This window comes from Geospiza fortis, unplaced genomic scaffold, assembly GCF_000277835.1.
Source record: "Geospiza fortis unplaced genomic scaffold, GeoFor_1.0 scaffold40, whole genome shotgun sequence".
In the NCBI taxonomy this organism is placed as follows: Eukaryota; Metazoa; Chordata; class Aves; order Passeriformes; family Thraupidae; genus Geospiza; species Geospiza fortis.
Genome location: NW_005054297.1, coordinates 9,754,444 through 9,768,514, shown reverse-complemented (window position 1 = coordinate 9,768,514; position 14,071 = coordinate 9,754,444). Strand labels below are relative to the sequence as shown.

Below are 14,071 nucleotides of genomic sequence, written 5' to 3'. Positions count from 1 at the left end.
CATAGAGAGATGGTTCATTCCCTCAGAGCAGCTGCAGTAACCAGCAAAGTACTCACAGGTAACACCAGGTAATGGTCGTGTTTTCCTCTTGGGCAGATGTCATTTCCTGCAATCCTACTATTACCACACGCACTCATTTCTCCCACTAGATTTAAACCCCAGCTCTCAAGAAAATATGCAGTTCCACTGACAGTCAGGCAGTGGTCAATAGCAAGAGACATTCTTCTCCCAGTGAAAGAAACTGTCTATTCTGTCCTAAAAAGAAATGTGTCTAAACTGAGTTTTATACCCTTTTTGCCTTTAAACCAGCTAGCTTTTATTTAGAGTAACAAAAAGCACTACTTTGCAAAAAGCCATTCTTTAGTAGCATCTTAACTCTCAATATTTATGACTGTAACTGAGTACCATTTTTACAAAAAAGTAATAGGATTTCTTACTTGTTGTCCCTGAAGACATCCATTAAGAAATTTTGATTAATAGTTGGAAACATCTCAAAAAGTTGCTTCTCCTTTAGTTTAGCAGCACAGTCTTTTCTGGCTGTAGAAGGAACACGATTCTACCCAGAAGAAAAAAGAAATATATTAAAAGTTCTTCATTAGAAAAAAAAATACAGTAAAGGTGGAGCCAATCCAACTTTGCCATTATTTGTTACAATTTAAAAAGTATCTTCTCAGTTGGTATGCACCCACAGCAATGACAATGTGGCATACCAGCCTGCCACACTGATCAGCATAAAGTAAGGACAGGTGAGTTGTATCATACACCACTGCAGTACTCTGCAGTCTTTTGAAGTAATGCAGCTGAAGGTCCCCCATAATTTGGACAAAGTAAAATGAGGATTTTTAGGAGGGATTTAGGTTTTGGAATTTATTCCCCGCCAGTCCATTCAGTCCAGTGCTAAACTTGTGCAAAGTCCATCTCTTCTCTATACTGAGGGCCTGGGGTTGAAAAAATACCTTATTATTAAGCAGCATAAACAATTTTGGTTTGATGTATCAGAAGCTGTGTCTATAATAAATATTCTTAATTGTCATCTGAGAAGGTGACATAATTATAACCTAGAATCAATTGGACTGATCGTCCAATGTTCAGATTTAAAAAAAAAAAGAAAAAAAGTGATCAAAATAAAGCCAAGATCCATGAATTCAAACTGAAAGTAAAGCTGTGAACGTGGCATTTGTTGTTATCAGTAGGGCACATACATGCAGTTCAAAGAAAGAATCCACGAGCCATTTTCCAAGTACAGGCTAATTCATACAACTTTCTACACCAGTTCAGAGCTTCTCTACTTTAGGACAGCTGCTTATCAGAGACCATTACAAATAAGAATCCCTGTTCTGAACATCAGTGGGGCAGTAGAGGGCAGTATCAGGCACAAGCCAAACAGGCAGGGTACAGGAATTCTGTGCGGAAAACAAAGAACTAGTCAAAATCTATTAAAGAGTTATTTTAGAAGTGGGTACACAACCTTGTTGAAGATTAACCTCAATTACTTATTTTAATGTCTCATCTGTTAGGAATATTGTGGGTTCTCCTAACAAAAAAATACATTACAGCCAATTCAGTACACTTCTAGACAAGGCATGAAGCCAACTAAGAACTTTTTTTTTTTTATATTGCTGTCACAATGAAAAGCATGGAAGATCACATTGATCTTTGGTTTTAGCTGAGCAACCAAAAAATAATTCAACCAAACACAAATGCTAGCCTGGATAGTGAAATGCAGCATGATCTATGTGAAACAACCAAAATATTATATTCTAAATGAGACTGTATTTTTCATACAGAAGCATCTACCTCAAGCAAACTTCTGTATCACAGTTATCAAGAATACTAATTGGCATGCATTTGTCTCACAAATTCAAGCTGTAATCAGCAACACAGGGATAAGTCACCAAATAAGACATACTCTATTTCACTGTAAGTAATTAATCTAAACCACATTAAAAAATGGTGCTATCCATACCAGGTCCTCTCTCTCCTGCATCGCTATTTCTTCAGAAATTATTTGCCTGAGAGAAACTTTCTGAATCTGAGCATTCCAGTGATCCATAAATGGAAAAACGTCTGATGTTGCTGGGGTTTTTGTCTGTATATCATTAGATGTGTCTGCAGCCAAGCTCGATTTTTTCTTCTGTATTTTGCTGTCTGCATTCTGAGATAACAGCACTTCTGAGTCATCTGTATCTATCTGCTGAAACACTGTAGGACATTCAAAAGCAATAAAAGTAGGGTGACAAAACACTTATTAGGTTATATATACATGCAATGCCAAAATAATTAAGACAAGTTTTTCAATCTATACAGTTTGAGTTTTGTTAAAACAAGATTATTAATGCTAAAACAAAACCCAACACATTGCTTTCACCTTCTCCACTTCCATTTTCCAAAGACTGATCATCTTTATCTATTTTGTGAAACAAAAGAAAATCATCAGACTTGCTCACCAAATTTTCAAGTGCTAAGACATACCTTACAGCTGTAAATCACCTTGCACATACATTAAGTGGGGGCTTGTTTGCTTTTATAAAAGAATCACTGACTCCTATGTTTACCTGCCTTTCTTCTAGAACTTAAGGACAGATGCTTAATAATCTCGTTTTCCACTTCTACAACTTAATGGCAACAGCATTGTTTGGTCACTAGTTTGCACCCACATTGCAGTCCAAGTCTGCAGTGGGGTTCTGCCATAGAGGGACACTTCTTCTGGGAGCTGAATGAAAACTGGACTGCAAGAGATGTTAACACTTTTTGAACAAGGCATCCATCTTCCTGCTAAAATCACCTCTGATGAACAATGTGTCACTGTTCTATTCCTGACCTCCCTTCGTCACCTGCAGAAATCTTACTCTGCAAGTAATTTTCTGGCTGTTCTTTTTCTTGCCACAGAGAATTCCTACCAAACAACTGTCTGCTTCAACCAGAGCTTCTCCAAGTTTTCTGAATGACACAAAATTATAGGCTTTATCTGGAACTAGTGATTCTGCTTATAATCAACTCCTCTCCCCTCCCCCACACATCATAAGAGATTGGTAAATGGATCCAAAGGCAATAAAATTTAGTCTAATAAATAAAGTCATCATTTTTCAACGGATGGAGTATTTTCAATCTAAAATTTCAAATAATTAAATGCTTTTATAATGAACATTAAGTATTTTTACAATTAAAAGAAATACATGACATACCTTCTGCAGATGACTTACATGATTCATCTCTCCTCTGACGCTTCTAAATAAAAATAGTAAAATCATGAATGTTGTAAGTTATGAATTTTGCAGGAAAACTTTGCAAGTGTTAGCTTCTAATTAAAGCAGTTTCAAAATAAGGTCTCACAATATTTCTCAAAGATTCAGTATTTTAAAAAAATATATTTAGGAAAAATAATTCTGAAGTGAAATTTGTAAGCTGAAATTATCTTTCTAAAAACACATCAAACCAGAGAAACATGCCCCACTGCTAAGACTTCACAGCCTTAATTACATAAACCAAACAAAAATTTAGCCAAAAGGCATTCCAGAGCTGTAAAGGAACATAAGTAGAGAACTCATTGCAATTATTGCACATGGAGATGTTTTATATAGAGAATAATTAATCAAACAATTGTTTTTACAGGTCAAAAAACCAATAAGGATTTTTGGCCAGCAGAATTCCTCATCAATCTTGTAGTGAAATTGTGCACTATGATCCTTCTTTTTAAGAATCTTGTTTTCATGATGAGGCACTCATAACATCCCTTAAAGCATCTTTCAGTAGCTCCAATGATTATGACATACTGATACACTCCACACATTTTACAAACTACTATTACATTTTATCATTGTTCTTGCAAAGATAACACCTTTAGACCAAGACACATGTAGACAAATGGTCTGACAAAATACAGGCATGCCAGAATGCATCATAAACAAGAAATCTACTGACCAGAATAGATTCTTTCCATTTTTCATGAATCACTTTTGCCAAATTCAGATCAATATGAACAACACAATCCTCAACAGTTAGTGATCCTTGAGGAACAAAGAGAATATATTCATTAAAAGCATTCTATAAAAACTTATGTAAGCAATTAAAGTACAGTATCCTAGACTTATTAACTTTGGATATTCTACATAAACTGGTCATGCCTAAAAAAAACTTCTAAACAAAGAAGCACATTCCACAGAAATTGTTTTCAGGTGTTCAAAAACTCTGAAAGGCTAGGAAAGAAACAAGTTAACATTAACTGTATATTGTTGAAACATGACTACCTGGACAACGGTATTTTTCCTTCTCTTTTCAGTTTTTCTAGCAGACCCTTCTTTTACAAAGCCATTGTTAATTGAAAACAACAGTTTCATCCACGAAACTGTGATTCCCCCCGTTCCATTGCAATCCACATGGCAAGTGCTTTTCTGTAAAACATACCCACCACAGCCCAACAGCAGTCACATCCCTCCTTTCCAACACAAACTCAGAGAGACAAACACCAAGCATTCCCCCAAAATCTAAAGGAAACAGCAGAAATTATCATGGTATCATAGCAAATGATATAAAAAAATCAAAACCTTTTTCCTAAAAAGGGTATTTCTCACCCTTTCAAAAATAAAAAAAAACCACAAGAAGTATGTATACGTCAAATAAAAATTTTGGGCATACTTCAGACACAATAAAACACTTTTCTGCTATAAAAAACAAACTTTTTTTTTTAAGGAGGTAGGCATATAAGGCAAAGAGGCCAGTAATCAAACCCACCAATAAATCAGGTATCCAGGGTTTCACATAAAGCAATCTTCAAGATGAAAGATGGAAATGAGAGAAAAAAGGAAAAAGTGTGGATAAAAAAGAGAGAAAAACATCAAGCTTATATTCCTCCTATTTTCTTTTTTTCCTTTTTCTATCACTCTTTAACTTTTGAGATGCATGTTCAAGCTGCTTATGGCTTCCTAAACCATAATCTGCCAGCAGACAGGTCTGTTGTCATCTTTTAAGTACACAACCAAGTTCATCTCCCTTAACCATCCATCTTCTTGTTCATCAACTTATGTGATGCCTAAAGTTTTTTTTTTCCCTTTCTTCTTTCCTAATCAGCCACAATTTGCATATTCCTTATCATCTAAATATCTCTTCAGAGTTTGAATATAACCTCAAAGGCCTGTTGCTCAGAATGCAAATAAGCCAATATATTTTCTTTTTACTTTGAAGTTTGTGCATGCAAAAAGACAAAGGCAGAAGGTAGCACTACTGCACTTATATTTTATGCCATGCTTAGTTCAGTTTCATTTTTGCATTAACATCAACTGCCAGTATCATGAGGAGTTACAGGAATCTACTCCCTAAAAATCAAGCATGAAGGGAAAAAAGGACAGGCAAAAAAAGAAAGGTTTACTACCCAAATAATTTTTTTTTCATAAAAACATATATATAATTACACCATACCTGCATCAATGCCAACAGGTCCAAATATCTCTTTCAGCTGGAGTGCCAATTCAGGAGGCAACGTTAGTTCTAGGCAATCTATACTGAAGGCTGCATGTGATGCTGGTATAGGGCTTTGTCTCTTGGCTTTAGTTGCAGCCCAGCTTGGAGTGTCAATTTCTTCTTTACCACATATCTCCCTGGAATTCTCCTGAGTTTCTTTATCCATCTCCAGTTCTTTACTGCTGCTAGGACCAACCAGAGGTGCACGATCCATTTCCAGTAACAAACCAGTCCCTTTGGAATTTTTGGCATTGCTTTCTGAAGGGTTACTGTCACTTTCATTGTTTAATTCAGATTTCAAATTGGTAGAAGTTGTGTTAGGATCATGAGGCAAAGCTGCATCAAGTTGTAAAAGTGATAGCTTATTTACAGTTTCTTCAAGAGGACTCTCACTCCCTCCCTTCTGCCTTCCTGGAACAGACAGCTCAATGACACCTGCTGCTGAGCTGCTTGTGTTAGTTCTAGGGGCTGAATCCACAGAATTTTTCACTTCCACTGAATTATCCGATGAGGTAGCAGTGAATGAGTCAGAAACATCAGCACTTGTCACAGCTGTCTTGGTAGCCCTGCTTTCTGCAATGCTGAGTGGTGAGTCCTTGCTTTCTGAAGTCTCAAAGGTATCACCAGCCCCAAGTACTTGTGGGGCTTGTTTGCAGTCTTTGAGATTCTCATCACAGTTTATACTTGCCTTGAAATCAAGGTCTGTGGCCACTGGCTCAGCTTTGCCTACCTGAAAGCTCTCAGTATCAACAGCTTTACGTAACTTTTCATCAGAGTCTAACAGCAGACCTGTGGCCCAGTCTATGTCTTTGTTACATCTTTCATACAGATCTTTCAGAGCTTCAAATGAAACAGACTCAAAGAGCTTACAGAGTGTATCTAGTTTTTCAGACTCATCAATATTGATAAGCTCACTTTCCTCCACAAAAGTACTTTTATCATATGTAACTCGATAGGGTATTTTTTCCTGACAATCTGAGACATTGCCTACGTCTTTGGGTTTGAAGCCATCTAACCTCCCATGAAGTATTTTTGTTGTCTCAGGAAAAAGCATTTTCTTTTCTAATCTCCACAGGAGAGCAAAGTCCTGTGATTCAGTCTGTGAATAGCTACTTTTTTGCCTACATAAGTCTGTTTCCTGTTTCTCTTCTGCCAGGTTAAGTTTAGACAAGTGGTCCTCTTCTCTGGGATGTTGCAAGCTGCTGTTTCTAAAAGTGAGGGCTAATTTGTGATGTTTCCTTGTTCTCTTACTTTGCTGGGATTTTTCCTCACTTACTGTTTCACTACCTACTATTTCCTCTTGGTGTACAGGCAAACTCCTTGTATCTGGTTGCTCTTCAGTGTTCACAGGTGACCCATGAATCACATGTACAGTTTCAAGAGCATTCATATTAGTGTCGTCTTCAGTATTTTTGTCTTCATCACACTGATTTAAATTTGTCTTTCTCATTCTCCTTGACCTTTGCTGTCTCTGTTCTAATGAGGCTGAGACAGGCCAATATTCTAACATTTGCAATTCTGGTGTAACTTTATCTGAACTAACAGAGTAACAGCTACAGGGCAGACTTTCATCCTCATGCCCTTTCTCAACAGTACATGTCTCAGGCAGGCCCACTTGCTCTTCACCTATCTCAGAATACTGCTGACTGGGAGCTTCACCTTCCTTAACACTCTTCAGAGGAGATTTTTCTAGTCTTCTAGATCTTTTGACTCTCTGTCCCATTGTTTGTTCCATGGGCCAGTCACCCAGAAAGTTTAGTAGTCCTGGTTTTCCTGATGTGCCAAAAGCCAAAGCGCTTGGTTCCACCCTGTTACTTGTTTGTGTTGATTTTGGTTCCATACACATTCTGCCCAATTGTTCAACTGCAGTTTGAACTTTGAGACTGTTGTTATCACTGTGTTCCTCAGCTCCACCTGTGTGTAAGTTCACAGTCTCTTCAGCTGGAATTACATCAACCTCATCCATTTCTGCTTCAGTATTTTCTTCTGCTTTTAATCCCATTTCTTCTTTCTTCTCCAAGGGCAGCTCTCTTTTGATGCAATCTGATAAATTAATTTCCAAGTCATCTTGAACAGTGCTGTTCTCAGAATTGTGTTCCACAGAGATATTTTCCATTTCTTTTTCCTCTTTCTGAAAATGCTTGGGGTCACAACTACTTTCTAATGTTAGAGAAATACTGGGAGAAGTTTTATCAACTTCAGCTAATTCAATAGGCTCCACCTCAGAAGCAAAACATTCTTCTTCCTTTACATCAGAATGTGCCTCTCTCTTTCTGAAAGACAAATTGGAATGAAATATAAACCCATTTCAAACCTTCTTAAAATATTTGTCTACATTTTTAACTCCAGTTAGAGATAGCATAGAGAGTTTAACCTAGTTAGACTTCTAGTAGAAGGAAAACAAATTTATAACTAGCTGTAACTCCAACACTCCTCAACAAAAAAGGAGCTAAGTAAAGATGAACTTTAGTAAGTACTTTCTTAAGTAACTTTCTTTTGTGCTCTTCTTACTAGAGCACAGGGCTAAGAACACTTTCTCAGGCGTCTCCCCCCCATCCCATTTCCAGCATTCAGTTTTGTACCAAAGTACTTTGCTGCCAGAAACTTCCTCACTCAGATCAGCAAGTCTGGTAAATATACTTTTATCTAGTGACTGTTGCTCTCTCCTCTTGGCTTAATGCTAAAGACAGTCTAGACATTAACTAGGAGAGAACGTGCCATTTCTTGTCAAACCATTTTTTACAATCAACTACATTCCATTATAATTTCAAATACATCACACATGCAAAACCCAAGTGAAATAACAACTGAAATAAAACCTGATTTCCTGTGTGTGTCCTAGTTTTGGCCAGAACATGGAGGTTATTTTATACCACCTCACATCATTGCTGGAGCAGGAATGGGAAGAGGAAGGGGGAGCAAACGAGCAGTGAGTGTGTGGTTTGGGAGTCTCAGGGGGGGCACTGAGCTGGGGTTTGCCATTCCTGAGCAGGACACTGTGCGCTACAATACACAGCACAATCCAGACTGGCAACTACAGAACAGTCCTGGATACAGCCAATGGAAACCTGGGCAAGTTTAAACCAAGTATACTGAAGAGCAAGTAAAACCTGTTACTACTGCACAGAGAATACAACTTCTACCACCAAGATATAATCTAATATCAACATACAAACTTGGAAATTGTCATTTGCTCTTATTTGGGACAACATTCTTATAAAAAACAATTTAGAGATTTTAAGTGCTTTTTATCTATAGCATACATCCAACAACACATTTCTAAGATAACAGCAAGTCAGGAAAGACTGGCTTCTTGAAAAGTAACACTGCCATAATGGGAGGCTTTCAAAAGCATTGGAAAGTTGACTAGATCCCTTGACTACTCATTTCTGACAATCCTGAAATTCTTAAAAATTAAAAATCTATGCAGGGATTTTTTGTGTTACTTAACTGGCTTTTTTAATGCATTCACCATTCGACATTATTACCCAGGTTTTGTTGCTAAGAAGCTAAAAGACTACATTTTTAGTCTTTTATTTGATGCTATAAAGCTAGTGAAAGAATCTAACCTCTGGCTTTCCTCCTGACAAGGATCTTCGCTCCAACCAGCAGCTTCTGATTTGTCTGGAACTGAAGAATCCAATATTGATCTCACAGTAAGGCAGCGTTCATACCGTTCCAACATTCTTTTAATCTTTTCTTTAGATACACCATGAATGTTTCTCCTATGAATTGAAAATAAACAAATATAAAGCCATTTCAAATTTCTGTATTACAATGACAAAGGAGAATAATTTAATAGATTTACAGTAAGACTAACCAAAGAATTCAGGGAGCCAGATGAAAAGCTGTGAGACAGCAATTCTTTCTGTATCAGCGCACTAAGGCATTGCAAACAGGGCACATCAGACAAATTGCTGCTCCACTTTTCTACCCCATCTGGTCTCCCTGTACTGCAGTTAGTTGGATGTTTTGCATAACACCAAAATCTGAAACTGTACTAATGATGCATCTTCCTCAAATAAGTTTCAGAAAACACACTATATCAGATCCTGACAGTGATGCAGGATACCAAACTGGGCACAGAAGACTTCTGAATTCAGTCTTCTTTCCTTGGTTTTGCTAAACAAAGAACTCGTTGAGCCTCGAAGAAGACCTATTCACCTATTATTCTGGACACCCTTTGGCCAGAAATTTTCACTCACTCTGTTAAGCACCAATTAGCACTGTGTTCTGCTGCAGCGCCACCTAGAACAAGTGAATCTTGCCAAGGATAGTAAAAGAGAAATTGACAATACAGAAGAAAAAGTTTAACTTTTATTTTAAAAAGGAAAATAATCTACCTTACCTCACTTTAAAAGCAGCCAACCTTAAGCTAATCATGCAAATTCAGATGACAACAGATAGTATAAAATCAGAAAAGAACTTCTGTTGGAAGGGACCTCTGGAAGTCCCATACTTCAGTCTCCTACTCAGAGGAAGTACAGCTAGGTCAGGTTGTCCAGAGCTTTTTGGCTGATTTTGAATATCCGAAATGACTGAAAGTTTATAAACTCTATGGGCAAACTCTTTCAGTACCTAACCACCTTTAAAGTAAATGTTGGGCTTTTTTTAAATGTAGTCTAGAGTTCGAACTTGATGATGTTTGGTTTGTCCTATCCCTGCACAACTCTTTTTGGTCTTCTCTATAATGTTTCAAAAGGTAGCTGAAAACAACACAATTATTCTTCTTCAATTATCTCTGCTTAAGGCTGAATAAACTACTATTGCTCAGTTCCATATCACCTGCTTATTTGCTAAGAGTGCACTCTGTCCCCACATCCAAGTCATAAAAAGGACATTAAAGAGCTGCAGTCCCTCCCCAGAGGGACACAGGCCTTCACTTTGCTCACACAACATTTGAACCTGGCATCTAGCCAATTTTCTCATCATATTTTCTTATGTTTTATTATTCACTTACATAGGGTTTATGTCTTGCTGATTTCAGCCCTAAGTAATAGAGTGTCCTGCTAAAGAAGAGGTAAGCAACAATGATGATGCACGTAAGAGGTTTGTCCCTCTTAGGCCACGAGGTGCTGACTGCCCTAAATTCAATGACAGTAGAAACATTTCAACTAAAGCAACAGACCAGGATGCAAAAACAGACCCAACCTGACCTAATTTTTACAACCTCACTGACCCAAAGGAACAGCCACTATACCTTACATGCCAAGAACTCTAATAATGAAAACATCACAGTGTCTATTGCTAACAGTACCTTTTGCATGTAACTGAAGTGACAGAAGATCTTATAATACATACATTGAAAATTCCACAAAATATCATTAAAAAGCTACTTATTATCACAAAAATTTTGACAGATACCTTGCTACTTCACTAGCCATTGTACTAAATGACATCTTTTTTAAAATCATAGCTTGTACTGTCCAGTATGTTATTTTCCTTTACATTCTTACCTTTCAAGTTCTTTTGGTTTAAACTTCCACCAAGTGTCTGGTTCTCGGAACATTACTTTGTATTTGAACTGCTGAGCCTGAATAAAGAGATATAATATAAAACAGAACATGCCACATCACCCATTTCTTATTTCTATGACAAAGCACACTATATGCATAGCTTGCATACCTATGGAATAAAATATTTGGAATAAACGTTTTTGTTCAGTGTTGCACTTCTGTTTATATAAACTGAGACTTTTAAAAAACCGTTTATGTATCTCTTACCATGAAATTAAATGTGTGCCAAGATGTGTCTTCTGAGACAACGCTGCAAAACATCATCTCTTTCCAGATACAGCATACACATTTCTACACAGCCTCTCCAAGACAGAGGAAACTGCACAGCTTACATTCAGAGCTGACCAGATGTGAACCAGCTCCAAAACAAGCAAATCAGTTATATTAGCACAGCTGTTGTGGACAGCCTTCCTGCCACATGGGAAACTTGACCAAACTGCAAGTAAATGGTTTCTATACAGTTCAGTCTCATCATGACAGAAAAGGAGCCTAAAGTCTATTCAGGAGAAACACTGCAAGTACTGTGCTGTTTCTCCCCATTCCTGTTTTCAGAAAAAATTCTTATCACTGTACCAAACACTGCACTTCTGTGAGAACTCTTGTTGCATCTTGATTTCAGCAAACAGCAAAATGAAAGACATAACTTCCAAAAGAACTGCTAATCTGATAGATGCTAATAAATGCAAGGATAATAAAATAAACATTTTATTAACAAAAATTATGTTTGTCAAAGTCTCACTGTTCATTAATCCATTAGCACATGCAGCGTATGTAAGGTACCTGCCCAAAAGCTGTCAATTATATGTACTACACTCTCTGCTGTGTTTCTGTAACAGGCAAGGAGAAATCCCAGACCTACATTATAATACTTTTTTGCACTCTATTATTTCAGTTAATCAGAACCAATTTGATAAAATAATGTTGTTCTAACTACCAACCAATATGGTTAACGATCAATTGCAAAATACACTCTAGACTCTAAAAGTGTTGATATCCATTTAAAAACTATTACGTGAAAAGGTGGGATCACTTCAACAAAAAGTATTAAGTAAATCTGCATAACTACAAGCAAGCTAGCAGTACTTGGTAACTCTAGCCTCCAACTGGTATCTGCCTCTATGTTAGATTTAGGATGGAACTGAGTTTTCAAGTTTTACAAAGCATGACACATCACTCATTCATTACTGTTGACTGCATTTCTAAAGCAGCTTCTAATTTTACTGATCATATAAAAGAGGAACAAAATCCAGTTTCTTCAACAACATTTGCTTTTGGCCCCAAGAACAAAGCACTTGACTTTGGCTTTTGGTAACTGGGCCAGGTTAATGCTCATATACCACATGACACTGAGTCATGCAACACAACATGACACTGAGCAATGAGTCCATGCAACACCGGTTTGTTTACTCCAGACTTCCTTGTGGAATAGAAGCTAGACTGTGAAAGACACTCCCATTTTAAAACATACGTTGTTGCCATGCTAGACAACAATCTCTTTTCACATTGGTCAATTGTAATACTAACCAAAGCAACATAAGGCTTCATCTCCCATGCTTGTATGTTTGTGTTGTCAATTATTATAGGAGAGATTCGCATTTCAAACGCTTCTTTGGCTGAAAAATACACATGTACAAAACAAGGTAATACAGTTAATTTCATTACAATAGGGTGAACATATTAATACTCATTCTCTAAGTTTGTTCTATTTTTATGTAGATAATCCATAATGATTAACCACTGTGTAAAGAACTCTTGCCATAGCTTGATCTGTTTCAAGGCCCTTTATTTCAGAAATCCCCCCTCACGTGTAAAACTACTGAGATATGGCATTAGCTTTTGAATTAATATATGTATGATAATCAAGGAATGAAAATGTAGATGTAAAATGCATCAAGATGACTAATCAATCAGTAAATTAAACTAAAAGAACTACATGATCACCTTAAAGTGGACTTCTTTGTTGCATACAAAATTCTTGGCTTTATAACAGTCTTAAGATTAGTCCACTCTGTAAACTGTATAAAATATGAAAAACCAAAAGAATTATTGTAATTTAAATACACATCAATGAAATGTATAGAACCACTAACTTTGAGACACAGCACCATGTTTCTGTAGGCATGTTACAACGTGTCTGAACAATCACCGTTCTTGCTGAATCCCACATTTATTACTTAATTTCTCCACTAGTAGAAATTTGACAGCAGAAAAGGGATCATGGTTCAAATTTAGCAAGTAAAAGCTTAAAAAGACTTGTTCTATGGTGAGTTTAGCACAGGTCACTGTCAAAAAAAACCCACCCAATTATGAAATGGGGAAAAAATAATTTATTCTGTCTTGCTCTTATAATTTAGTTTAAAATTGACAACAATTTTGTGTACAAGAGAAAAAAAAGATAACTAAGAGCAGGAAGATATCTGTGTATTATTTGTGTATTCATTACGTACTGCATACGTATATTATGGATCATCTCAGAAGAAAGAGTTCTGGGAGATGGTGTAGGTAACCACTCTAGAAAAGGGACACCACCCAAAATATATACCGTTATAAAATCTGAGGACAAAACATACTCTTGACAAAGACAGTGGCATTTCTAATTGCAAAACACACAATGAGCAGATGTCTTCTGAATTTGTGCTCATACTCTTTTTCCACACATATTAAAAAATACTTCTACAATGGGGTAAATGCTTGTCACATAACAAGCCAGGCAGATTTTTAGACAGCACACAAGCTCTGAACTATGAGCAAGCTAATCCCTTATTTATGTCTCACCTCTTTTCCTGTTCCACTCATGTGCCTCCCCTAAGCAATCAGGATCATAATGGTATTGTCCATGTTTGTAAAAGTAATCATCAGTACTAAGAATGATTCCACCTGGGTTATCCTCAAGCAAATTCCTGTGAAAGATCAAGAAATAAATAGCTTTTCCCCCCTTCTCCTCCCAAGCTGCAATGTCTACTACCATACATACTTTTTTTAAGACTCTCACACAAAACTAAAATTATTTGGAATGGAAGCAGCAAATGTAGGTAAGAGGAGGAAAAGAATCAACCTTCAAGCAAATATGATCTATAATAATTTCCCTCTCTTGTTTT

At 36.8% G+C, this 14,071-nt stretch overlaps 1 protein-coding gene across 2 annotated transcripts in view; it reads right to left on the bottom strand.

Moving 5' to 3' along the window:
• Positions 1 to 14,071, bottom strand: part of N4BP2 (NEDD4 binding protein 2) — a 33,690-nt gene that overhangs the window by 10,506 nt on the left and 9,113 nt on the right. For both annotated transcript variants that reach the window (XM_031061310.1, XM_031061357.1), the window contains exons 6-14: positions 13,749 to 13,873; positions 12,498 to 12,586; positions 10,914 to 10,990; positions 9,027 to 9,182; positions 5,416 to 7,730; positions 3,922 to 4,007; positions 3,186 to 3,228; positions 1,967 to 2,202; positions 438 to 556 (exon numbers count right to left, since the gene is read on the bottom strand). In XM_031061310.1, the coding sequence (XP_030917170.1) occupies positions 438 to 556; positions 1,967 to 2,202; positions 3,186 to 3,228; positions 3,922 to 4,007; positions 5,416 to 7,730; positions 9,027 to 9,182; positions 10,914 to 10,990; positions 12,498 to 12,586; positions 13,749 to 13,873 (3,246 nt within the window). The remainder of the gene's footprint in view (positions 1 to 437; positions 557 to 1,966; positions 2,203 to 3,185; positions 3,229 to 3,921; positions 4,008 to 5,415; positions 7,731 to 9,026; positions 9,183 to 10,913; positions 10,991 to 12,497; positions 12,587 to 13,748; positions 13,874 to 14,071) is intronic.